The 12,946-nt window shown below is 39.4% G+C and overlaps 1 protein-coding gene across 1 annotated transcript in view; it reads right to left on the bottom strand.

Moving 5' to 3' along the window:
• Positions 1-1,533: 1,533 nt before the first annotated feature.
• Positions 1,534-12,946, bottom strand: part of LOC107568412 (glutamate receptor ionotropic, delta-2-like) — a gene marked incomplete at its 5' end in the record, with an annotated part of 188,150 nt that continues 176,737 nt past the window's right edge. Inside the window, 2 exons of the mRNA XM_016254389.1 lie at positions 1,534-2,214; positions 10,451-10,691. Of these exons, the coding sequence (XP_016109875.1) occupies positions 1,786-2,214; positions 10,451-10,691 (670 nt within the window). The remainder of the gene's footprint in view (positions 2,215-10,450; positions 10,692-12,946) is intronic.

Genomic DNA, 12,946 nt, shown 5'->3' with positions numbered 1-12,946 from the left:
GCAACACATACAACAAAATAGGCCTATATTAAATACTGTACATTATAATCAGTTGAAAATGATGTAATCCTGTACAATTCTATGTATGAAATTAAAAATGTTACAGGCATAGCAGGTTTTGCATGCTTCTTTTACGGAAAAAACCTTGCCTCCTTTTTGACAGATTTGGAAATTAAAATTAAATGAAGTCGAATGAGTATGCCTTACCATCAGAAACCGTGGAGAACTTCTTGTAATGTGATAGTGGCTAACTGAGCTTTACAGACTCAGATATTATACTCTATATCGTCTTTAAATCCGACAAAAAAATGATCTGCATGTAAAATATACACTTTAATGTCTCTTCATTTACGCTAAATAAAAATCTTTAAACTGATACTAAATAAAATTGCTCCTATAGTCTTTCAGTAATCGTATCTTAAGAAAAGTACATCTAGAATGCTTGCGCCAAAACACTGTTGCTGTTCTCTACACACAACATTTGCGAATTAGTCAGAGGATAACAAACTGAAAGCTCATTCTAAACGACTAACATTAGTAAATATTAATACAGTTTATGTTAGTGAACAGGATTGGTTTGTTTTCTGTCCTCAAAACGTGTTTTTTTTTTAAACTCTCACCACACCTCGATGGCCTTGTTTAAACAATTAGCACTTTAAAAAAAAGTTAGATAAATAGTACCCCTTAACATTTACGAAATTAAATAGAAATATATTTCAAATAACCCCTCAAAAGTCGCCACCGTATCAGCATTTTCAGATAGTAACAGGTTGAGGACCAACACTTGAAAAGTAAAAAAAAGCCCCGTCTCCTAAGGCTCATGTTAAGAATTTGTTTAAAAACCCTCTCACTCTTTGATTTCCAAAATCTATTGTGGCATATACAATGAAGCTGTTCTACAGAATGTTTTTGTTGAATCCTGGAGTACGGCTACAGAAGTGAATACAAACTCTTAATGGTGCAAATCAATGTAAGATGATGGCACTGAAGCAATTTCAAAAGTAATCATTAAAATAAAAGAGAAAATTAAAACTACAGACAGCTCTGAACACTTTTTTTTTGTTGTTAAAACTCTCTGACCAGACACATTCCACGCATTAAAGATTCATTATACTTAAAGTCAGTAAGAGACATTTAGTAGCATTTGTTCCACCCACCCACCCACAGTATAATAACTTTATTTGTATTTTTTGTTTTATTTTAAAGTTCATTAGAGTCTTTTCCACAGAGTGTCCGTTTAAAGACTCAAAGTAGATCTCAACTTCTGGGAGATGGCAGAGAGGATGAGAGGTCTTTAGAAACACAGTCACTTGCTGTGACGCTTCAGAGAAAAGCAGGTTGTTTTCTCTGAGTTTAGCAGCGCCATGTTGAATGCGTCAGCTAGAGGGAGTACTGAACGTTAACCAAAAGCAAAATTCAGTCGATGAGTTGACAAGATTCTTCCAAACTGAGTTATTGCAGATCTGGGAAACACTTGGCAGAGTCTTTTGTTTTTTTCTTCCCGAAAAAAAAAAGAAGGTAAACATACTATCATTGCAACATTTGAATCGAATGTGGCAAACAAAAGGCAAATTCATTTAGTTCACAGAGAAAATCTCCCGACAAACCACAACGACAATAATGATCATTTTATTCCACCCTCGTCCTGTCGGCGGGTTCGGTTGGGACGAACGAGCTCCATCGCGAAGAGCAAAGCCAAGAGAAAACGACAACCGTAAAGGAACATTTGTATTTACATATATCTCTTTTTTGTTTCCAACTCACAGGCCCAGGAACCCCTGCAGTCTATATGGAGGTGCCCCTGTCCGGGTCGTTGCCGTAGCTGAAGTTGGGGGCCGGGGTGGGCTGATACGGGATGCTGGACATTGTCTTGACGGGGCTGCGAAAGAAGCCGCCGTTGGGGGCCCGCTGCCGGAAGGGCCCCCCAGTCCGGTGGTCCTGCACGGCCCCGAAGGCGAAGCCGGCTGCCGCTTTGGCCGACAGGCTGCGGCTGAGAGTCTGGATCTGCTCGGGGATGAAGGTGGTGGTGGTGATGTGCGTGTTGCGGAAGTCGCTGATCTGCTCCAGGGCCTGCCGGGCGGCTGGGAGGGAGTCCATGTCCAGGGGCGTCAGGTCGATGGAGGAGGTGGAGAACTGTTTGTGGGGGCTCTCATCCTCCGTGCACAAGCTGTTAACCCGGTGATGAAGGTGCTCCAGGTCGATCTCCTTATCGTCCTAGAGGAGGGGAGAACGGGAGGAGGAAAGTGGAGTGGGGAGGGGTGCGGGAAGAAAATAAGGAAGGAGAGAAGAACAGGAGGAGGAGCGAAGGTTGTTACAGGATCAGAGGAGAAAAGAGGTGTAAAGTGAAGAGAAGAGGTGTGTAATCGTAAGAGCAGATACAGCGGGATGGGTTAGTGAAGCGGGACGGCGCGATAAGGGTTAATAGGGAAATGGATGGGCGGTGGAAGAGGAAACGCAGGCAAAGAAAGGTGAGAAAAGGAAGGAGGTGGTGAGCCAGTGAGATGGGAAGGAAGTGTTTGGATGCGGTTGGGAATGGATGGAAACATTGAGAACATTTAGAAGAAGGTTGAGGGTGGGTGTCGATGGAGAATTAGCAGGCCCGATGAGGTTTTAGCGTTTGCATGGTTAACAAGACAGAAAAAGAGGAGGGAGGAAGGTACAAAAAGGGAAACATACTGAGCTATGGTAATGAAAACACATCAGTCTTAACTAGTACTGTCCTTGGACTTGTCGAGAACTATCAACAACATTAATGCCATTGCGTGACACATTGATCTTTGGATATGTAGATACAGTCTACAAAACCTTTCCAATGTCAAGCCATCTGAAACCACGGTCGATCTACTGTATATTATGTTTACAGTACTAACATAACCACTAAAATATGTGGAGTGCTTAAAACAAACTCACGGGGTGACGTGGGCTGACATTGTGGCTGCAGTGAGATAAATGGCCTCTGGATTGGACCAGCATAAAGCACTTTGTTGATTGCAGCCACCAGCGGCAGGCAGCGTGGCCCTGAGTAAAGAGGGGCGGAGGGGAAACCTGGTCGGGCCGAAGGGGGTGGGAGGTCGGGGGGCAACTTGTTGGTACCTGTCCTACCACCACGGTGGAGGAAGGCGGTATAAAAGGGGTGTAGGAGTGAAGGGAACAGGGATTGTGTTACATGACAGGACACATTTGTGTTGTTTTCTTGAACTAACGAGGGACCATGTGCTTTTCGGAATACTTTGTTGTGATTTGAAAATAATACCACTTATGTTTCCCCCCCCTTTTTTTTGTGGGGCAGGGTATTATTGCTCCGAATATGAATCTAATTCAAGGCATTTTATTCTAAGATTTATAGATATGGATGTGACACTAGTGTGAAATCTTTAGGAGGAAGGCGGTATAAAAGGGGTGTAGGAGTGAAGGGAACAGGGATTGTGTTACATGACAGGACACATTTGTGTTGTTTTCTTGAACTAACGAGGGACCATGTGCTTTTCGGAATACTTTGTTGTGATTTGAAAATAATACCACTTATGTTTCCCCCCCCTTTTTTTTGTGGGGCAGGGTATTATTGCTCCGAATATGAATCTAATTCAAGGCATGTTATTCTAAGATTTATAGATATGGATGTGACACTAGTGTGAAATCTTTCAACCAGTGGTTCTCAACCTTTTCAGCACAGTTATAATGGAGCTACATTCGGCATCTGTCCAACTATATGTGACACAATGTGTAACTGAATATCTGAAGGATTAGGTACACACGTATCACCTTTGTCTTCTGAAGCATGCACACAACGCAAAGACCGATTGTTGTCTAAAACTATAATTAGGCGACATTGAGATCTATTAGTCTAGATCTATTAGACTTCACAAAGGCCTGAGTGGTATGATTTCAGTTTACATTACATTTGAAAAAGTCTTATTATTGCTCTAGTTTGACTAAAGGTGCATGTAAACACTTATTTTGAATCTATCATTTGAAATAACAAATGTGCTTGTGTCTGTCAATACATTAATTATTAACGATAAGAACTCCGTATGCAGAAAAATGTCCTTATATTTGTCTTTAAAATATATTTATATATTAAAATATGTAGATTTTTTCTGCCCTACTGGAAGTTAAGTACAAGATTTGATTATAAATCTTACAATTTTAAATATAGACATCTTAGAAATTGTATTATTAATACATATAAATGCATCATTTGAAGTTTGCTGAGGCCCCCTAGTGTCCCCCCTGAATGAGAACCACTGCTTTAAACTTTATCTTACCTGTTGCATCGACTGTATTAGGATTCTGGGATTGTATACTGAATTAGGCACTTAGTCTGGCTATGCAACACCAGTCTAAATATTGAACACGTTTTGCAAACGCCAGCTTGCTGGGCAAAAGCTATGCATATGGGTTGCTCCACTCCAAAGCTACGCAGCTCAAATAACTGTTTGCGCTGCCATTTCTGTATTCTTTTAGCCAATTTTGCCTAGTCTCTATGCAGCTTGGCACTAATGTGGGTTTCAGATCAAAAATGAAGATTGGTTTTGAAAATAGCCTGTATTATTGCATTCCTGAGCAAAGTGACTGTAAATCTCAAGGTTTCTGGAAATAAATGGTAACGGCCTTCCTTGTAGCACCCTGCTGGATTCTCACTCAGCAGCAAATGTGCGACTGCTGAAGTCCATAAAAAAAACGTATTGTAGCGCATTTGGTGCCAGGGGCGATTTCATAACCTACATGGGCTTGAGGCTTGGAGAAGTGTGGAAAGAGTGTAGCTCAGTGCTGGCAGAAGACAGTTCGCGACGGGATGGCGAACGTGTGCCTCAGCTTGGAGTCGAGGGGTGTGGCGCAGCATGCAGGTGGCAGGTGATTGGAGGAAGGCCTAAGCGTAAGCATGATGTCAGTCTGCGGCTCATGACACGGCTCGTCTTGCCTCACAGACGGTCCGTCTGCTTGTGTCTGTGTGTGTGTGTGAGCGCGTGTGAAAGGGCAGAGGTTTGACCAAACACATCAGGCAGGCAGATGAGAGGATGAGGAAGAGGTTGTTTTCAGATAGGTGGGGGAATGAGTAGAAAAAGACAACAAACAAACAGTCAGCACACAGACGTTGTTTTTTTTTCTTTTTTTATGTCCAAGGAGCCAGATACCTGGAAGTGTGAGATGGTAAAAATGGCATTTTGCATTTCTCTCCCACGCCCGCTTTAACCCCTCAACACAGAGTACTTATCTATAAAACAAAATCAACAAAATAAAAGTTGTTTCAGGCTTTGACAGAAGAATAACATGACTTTTTGGTCTTTTCTGAAAAATAATCAAACATTTTCAGAGTAATGACTGACACAGAACGCTGTTTGGCATTCGGCGGCCTCTGTTAATTATGCGGCTACATGAGGTCTGACTTTCAAATACTCACTCTTAAAGCCACCGTGAATATAATTTCAATACATTTTCTCCTTTGTATAGGATTAAAAGATACATCATATATTTTATTCCTTTTTCCTTGCTTTTAAGATCGAAACACAGTCGGGTATTTGAATGCAGACCTCATACTGTGGCCTAGAAACGTAGAGGCACCGCAGGACTCCAGACAGACACAATATCAATGACACAGCAGACATCTGAGGTGAAGAACTTTTCATCATTTCGTTTTTCAGGAATGACTAGGACACAAAGCTTGGCATGTGAAATGACTTATTCACACAGCAAAACCTCCGGTTCTCTGGACCGCCTGCTCGTCCTCTCTGGATTGGCAGGTGGTGTGCTATAAAAACTTGAACTCGTTTTGACGACTTGTCGTATCGAATTATTTCTGATCAATTGCGACACCACAGAAGGAGCCATGACGGGGAGATCACAGAGAAACAGAGGAAACAGGGACAAAATAACACCATGGCATATGCAACGTGTGTGTGTGTGTGTGTGTGTCAGACACAGAGACACAAGCACAAAGTCATTCTATTGTTCTGATGTGCAATGAACTCAGTGTTAGCCAGGTGTCAAGAAATATTACAAAGAAAAGAAGAAGCAGTCAGCAAGAATTAGGAAGTCCCAAGACACTAGGACACATTAAACAGAAAGTTGCATCATGCTGAAAGATGAAAGAATGGTTTTTAAGGATGTGCCAAAATGATAATTAGAAAAGACAGAAAATGACAACAAATAAGTTTTCCAGTTAAATTGATCCAAATATCCTTAAAATAAGAACGGAAACAGGGACAAAATAACACCATGGCATATGCAACGTGTGTGTGTGTGTGTGTGTCAGACACAGAGACACAAGCACAAAGTCATTCTATTGTTCTGATGTGCAATGAACTCAGTGTTAGCCAGGTGTCAAGAAATATTACAAAGAAAAGAAGAAGCAGTCAGCAAGAATTAGGAAGTCCCAAGACACTAGGACACATTAAACAGAAAGTTGCATCATGCTGAAAGATGAAAGAATGGTTTTTAAGGATGTGCCAAAATGATAATTAGAAAACACAGAAAATGACAACAAATAAGTTTTCCAGTTAAATTGATCCAAATATCCTTAAAATAAGAAAATTTTTTATGAACTTATATAATAACTTATGTAATTATTTTCTGAATACATAGATAATTTTACTGGAAAAAAAATAATATACTGTCTTTTTTGCAGTAAAGGAATATGGATAAAAATCTGGCATCTACAAACTAAAGAGCTTTAATTGTAGAACCGAAAACATTTGTGACATGAGTGTGATATGTTCTAATTTTTAGTGTTTGTTTTGTCTCGGTCGCGTTTGGCATTAACACTTGTCGCTCGCTGAACCGTGCGTGTTAAAATGCGTGCTTATCAGCATGTCAGTGTGAATATTTGTGCAAAGCTCTGCCAAGCTTCTACTCTGATGGAACCGTCTGGAAGAGTGCTCTGAGGAATGAGCCCAACTCAGCATGATCCAACCACTGGGGCAGAAAGGAGCGGGTTCAAGTGTGACCAGAGCCAAAGCACTCCACCCTACTTGAAAAATCCTCAGAGAGAATCATCTCTGTGCTCAGTGTTATATCTTCAACTACACCACTATGTTAGCTATAATTAATGACTAAACATACTTACAGAATATAAAGTACAAGGTTCAATGTTAACTCTCTGGAACAAAGGCCAATGGCAGGTGAATTTACAGGTTATAAATATTTATACTGTAAGTGATTTAATTTTGCATTATTTTTAAAAATATATATTTTTTATCCTACGCATTGTATATTTGTGACAGTGTAATGTATTGTGCATCATCATACAAAAAGAATATGTAATATTATGCACATTATACAGTACCATTCAAATGTCAAATGATTTTTTGAAAGAAATGAATGATTTTTATCAAGATGCAATAAAGTCATCAAGAGTGGCAATCAAGATATTTGTAATGTTACAAAATATTTCTATTTATTTATATTCTATTTAATAAATGCTGTTCTTTTGAACTTTCTATACATCAATGAACCCTGAAAAAAATGACGGTTTCCACAAAAATATTAAGCAGCACATTTTTTTTTTTTTTTTTTTTTTTTTTTTTTTTACTTTGATAAGAATTATGTTTCTTAAACATTAAATCACCATATTAGAATGATTTCTGACAGTTCATGTGACACTGAAGACTAAAGTAACGGCTGCAGGATATTCAGCTTTGCCATCACAGGAATACATTCCATTTAAAAATATATTCACATAGAAAACAGTTATTTTAAATTGTAACAATATTTCACAATATTACTGTATTTTTACTGTAGTTTTGTTTAAATAAATGCAGCCATAGTGAGACATTTAGCATAAGAGACGTTTTTTCTGAAACATTTAAAAATTCTTACAGACTGCAAACTTTTAAATGGTAGTGTATCATTTAATGACATAAAAAAAGTTAAAATATCTTAGATAAAAATGCCCTGAAAGCTAATTTTTCACATACAAAAACGAGGTCAGACTATGTCGATTTAAACCATGTAATGATACAATTCCCCCAGCCATTTTAATTCAGTGTTAATTTGGACCTTGCTCATATGCGAGTAAAAATGAGTCATTCAAATTCTTATAAGACTTAAATCTGCTATTTGTGGCATGCCGCAATCAAAAACTAACACTACTATATATTGAATCGTGTTAAGCCAACAGGATTAAAAAGGCTCATCTGCCATTTCTGGGAGAAACAGATGAGTTACACTAGTTTCAGAGCATTATGATGACCAGCAGAGTGGACGACGGCCTTCAGAGGAACAGGGATGAAGGGTAGGGGCTCTCTCTGTGGGGTCATGAGCGGCCTGCTGCTGCCCCGACAGATAAAAGCTGCTTCATGGCGGGAGGACGGAAGACAAGAAAAGGCCCCTGACCACTGATCAAAAGCACTACGGAGATTGTTTTTCAGGTGGAACGCTGGAGATGAAATGCTGTGTTTTTTGGCCTGTGGAGAGTCTGATGACACGGACCAGAGGGCTGTGAGGAGAGGTCAGGTGTGTATGTTGGGGGGTGGGTGATGGGACTCGGTCGGAGTAATGAGGGAGATGGGGATGTGATATCAGGAAAGGAAACACCCACAATATGACAGCTGCAGAAGATAACAAGGAGCTATAAACTCATCAAATCAAAGAAATGCATCAAGAGCAACATCACAAAGGTTCATTCGCAGCCATATGAATGGGTTGTCACTGTTACCAAGTGTTTTCATGTAAAATGCAAGCGTTTAACTGCAGAGTGTGGGCTTTTGATAAGAATTATGTTTCTTAAACATTAAATCACCATATTAGAATGATTTCTGACAGTTCATGTGACACTGAAGACTAAAGTAACGGCTGCAGGATATTCAGCTTTGCCATCACAGGAATACATTCCATTTAAAAATATATTCACATAGAAAACAGTTATTTTAAATTGTAACAATATTTCACAATATTACTGTATTTTTACTGTAGTTTTGTTTAAATAAATGCAGCCATAGTGAGACATTTAGCATAAGAGACGTTTTTTCTGAAACATTTAAAAATTCTTACAGACTGCAAACTTTTAAATGGTAGTGTATCATTTAATGACATAAAAAAAGTTAAAATATCTTAGATAAAAATGCCCTGAAAGCTAATTTTTCACATACAAAAACGAGGTCAGACTATGTCGATTTAAACCATGTAATGATACAATTCCCCCAGCCATTTTAATTCAGTGTTAATTTGGACCTTGCTCATATGCGAGTAAAAATGAGTCATTCAAATTCTTATAAGACTTAAATCTGCTATTTGTGGCATGCCGCAATCAAAAACTAACACTACTATATATTGAATCGTGTTAAGCCAACAGGATTAAAAAGGCTCATCTGCCATTTCTGGGAGAAACAGATGAGTTACACTAGTGTCAGAGCATTATGATGACCAGCAGAGTGGACGACGGCCTTCAGAGGAACAGGGATGAAGGGTAGGGGCTCTCTCTGTGGGGTCATGAGCGGCCTGCTGCTGCCCCGACAGATAAAAGCTGCTTCATGGCGGGAGGACGGAAGACAAGAAAAGGCCCCTGACCACTGATCAAAAGCACTACGGAGATTGTTTTTCAGGTGGAACGCTGGAGATGAAATGCTGTGTTTTTTGGCCTGTGGAGAGTCTGATGACACGGACCAGAGGGCTGTGAGGAGAGGTCAGGTGTGTATGTTGGGGGGTGGGTGATGGGACTCGGTCGGAGTAATGAGGGAGATGGGGATGTGATATCAGGAAAGGAAACACCCACAATATGACAGCTGCAGAAGATAACAAGGAGCTATAAACTCATCAAATCAAAGAAATGCATCAAGAGCAACATCACAAAGGTTCATTCGCAGCCATATGAATGGGTTGTCACTGTTACCAAGTGTTTTCATGTAAAATGCAAGCGTTTAACTGCAGAGTGTGGGCTCATTTGTTAATTATCGTTAACTTGATGCCAAAGAACCATAGGCAAACAGTTGTAAAAACAAGACAAACAATATGTGCAAACACATTAATCTAAACTGATCTTCACAAACTGCGGGATGGGATATTAAAGAAAAATTAGAGCCTTGTCTTAAAGTAATTATCCAGATATATGCAGCACATATATTTTCTAGCACCTGCTTATTTATTTTTTCTCAGCAGAGCTCTATTACAGTTAATGTGCTTGGGAGGCAATTGAACAACATTGTGTTCTTTTTGGAGAGGTTCGCTTGTTTAAGTGCGCTATCAGAAAAATGAATTTGTTGAAAAAGTGCATTGTCTGCTGTTTTCTAATGCTGACTATTTCTCATTTTAAACTCGTGTGTTTTTTGTTGATGCTACTAATATCCTCCCAAGGCTGGGTGGTATGATGGTATATGACCAGTAGAGATTTCTGCTTAACCGTTACATCTGTGTGGCAACTGGATCCCATCTGTTCTTGGGCAGAAAATCTCCCACACTCTTATGTTCATGATATAGGTTTATGATCAACAACATCCCTACATCAACTGACTCTCACCTCCTTCGACGGCACTCTGGAGCCTTTCCTTCGCGTCCACCAGGTCTCCACAGTGGCAATAAGACAGGAGAGCACCACACCAGCTGCTAGTACAAAGAAGACCCCAGCAAAGCTGTGGATGTCCAAGGCGCTGCCACTCTTTCGAGTGCCCACAGGAGAGTACAAGTCACATGGACTGTCCCGCGGCCACCACTTCAGCTTCAGGATGTCCATGTCTCCATTCTGCTGAAGCTCCAGGATCCTGGACATGGACAAACATAGAGATGATTCTTTTTAGTTAGGGGCACTTAAGACTACTTCAAACTACAGCTACATTATAACATTTATCCTGCAATACAGATAGTGAAGAATCCATACCATGAACTATTAGTCCAAAATGGATTTCAAGAACAATTTGGCTGGAAGTGTGATGGTAATGACAGTTGACTTTTTGGAAGACTTGGACTTCCTAACAAAAGTTATCTAGCAGCTGATTAACTTTCAACATATGATACAAAGACAAAGAAATAGTTTTCTTTTTGAATTATTATAAGCTGTATCATATATTACTGTGGCTCTCAACCAGGTGGACTCAGCAAAGCTTCCAGGGGGTCTCCCGATGACTTAAAAGTATTAAAATGAATAAATTATTATTAATATATTAAAATAACCCAACTAGAGGAAAAAAAACTAACAAAACACAAAAACAAAAGACAAAACAGAAACAAGATAATCAAAATCACCCACAGCTAACTTAAATATTGTTCTTATTGAGGACTATTTGGTTCTTGAAATCTCTAACAATGCAAAATGAATAAGTCAATTAATTTCAATTTGATATATAAATACTCCCAGTAAACAGCTTTGTCATAATTACAACATAAACACCAAAAATGTTTTATGTATCCAGTACAGTAACGGATTGAATAGTGATTATTGTTTTGGACAACTGGGGGCCTATACAGTAAGTCAAGAAGGTTGAGAATCACTGATATAAATATATGAATTTACATTTAACCTCAGTAACATTTAAATGACAAATGCTTAATGACAGCAATTCATTAAATATCTGAGGTCAGTAATTAATTTAAAACAATAACCCTTGAAAATCCATATTAAAATAAACCGATTAAAACAGAATTTTCATGAGCACGTGCAAAGCTGAATTTTACAGAACTTTTTATACAGCATGGAGTTAAAAAGTCTGGACAGACAAAATCCTGGCAATTTCTGCATGTTTAAAAAGAAAAAAAGTAAGAGACACCATAAAATCCATTATAATCCACCATCTAAAACTAGAGTATTTTTCTTCAAAATACAGACAGAAATGTTCCCCTAACTTAAGAATCATCCATTTGCTCAGAAATAACTTAGCTGTCTAAATATGAAGCTTAATTAGATAACTGAAGTGCTGCACTCCATGCCTGGACATTTACTACCGGCCTAAATATATGCACGATTATGCGCAATTTTATTGTGTGTCGCATTACAGAAATGGACTGTGTTATGAATCGAAATTTAATGTCAGATTGCTTAATTCTTACACATTAATTGAGCCACTGAGATCTGTGTAACACCCTATAAATAACTCAGAATGGTCCCAGTCTGCTCAGTGGCATCTGTTGCTGCAGTGACAGACTTCTTTTCCCAACACCAGGGGGCAGTGTCTCCTCAGCAATAATGGCAGGCTGCAGCGTCTAGCTCACCATAAAGAACGAGCGTGTTTTGATGTAGTGATGGCAGTTTGTACTAATGCCAGTCCAGCGGCTGCAAATGAATGATAATGAATACAGGACACAAAGGTTTAGGAGAATTTGCCTCATTGATTGGCTGATCTGTATTGCGCGGCGGTCTCTCTCTAGCCTGATTGTCTGCAGTCAGGAGTCACTGCACAGTTCATCCCCCGAGGAGGAGACTAGCGAGCTTCCAAGAGCCCATATTCACATCCAAACTGCAGCTGCTGCAAACCCTTACCCAAACATCCACGCACGAAATGAAAATGTTCAGTATTCACAGTAACACACAGGACTAGGCCATCTAAAACCCTGTTCGACATTTATTCAGAAAGCTGTTCTTCATTTTTATACCCTTATCCCTGTCTCATAACATAATGCAGGAGTAAAAAAAATGTCCTATTGCATTCAACAGATGGAGAATGACCCTTCCACATTCTGCTATGGACACAGCTCACAGGACTCGCAACAAGGTGGGCCAATGTTGAGAGATTTGCTTTATAGACCACTTTTTAAATGTGCCAACAACATTTAGCCACACAACACTGCCCACATATGTTGCTTCAGAGGTTTCAGAGTGTGATAGCAGAGACCTGAAAGCACAATGAGGACAATTCAAGAGAACAGCACAAAACATACCAGGGGAGCCGTGATCCAATGCCATTACAATGCCAAGTACTGTGACTGAGTAAGCAAAGATGTAATCAATGTCCCACTCATCTTTACAGGGCATTGTCAAAAATGAAAGTATTAGTTCACTCAAAAATTGAAGTTCTGTTATTTA

Source organism: Sinocyclocheilus grahami, unplaced genomic scaffold, assembly GCF_001515645.1.
Source record: "Sinocyclocheilus grahami isolate Dianchi unplaced genomic scaffold, SAMN03320097.WGS_v1.1 scaffold1241.1, whole genome shotgun sequence".
NCBI lineage: Eukaryota > Metazoa > Chordata > Actinopteri > Cypriniformes > Cyprinidae > Sinocyclocheilus > Sinocyclocheilus grahami.
The sequence above is the reverse complement of the archived record's forward strand: the minus strand, read 5'-3'. Positions and strand labels throughout refer to the sequence as shown.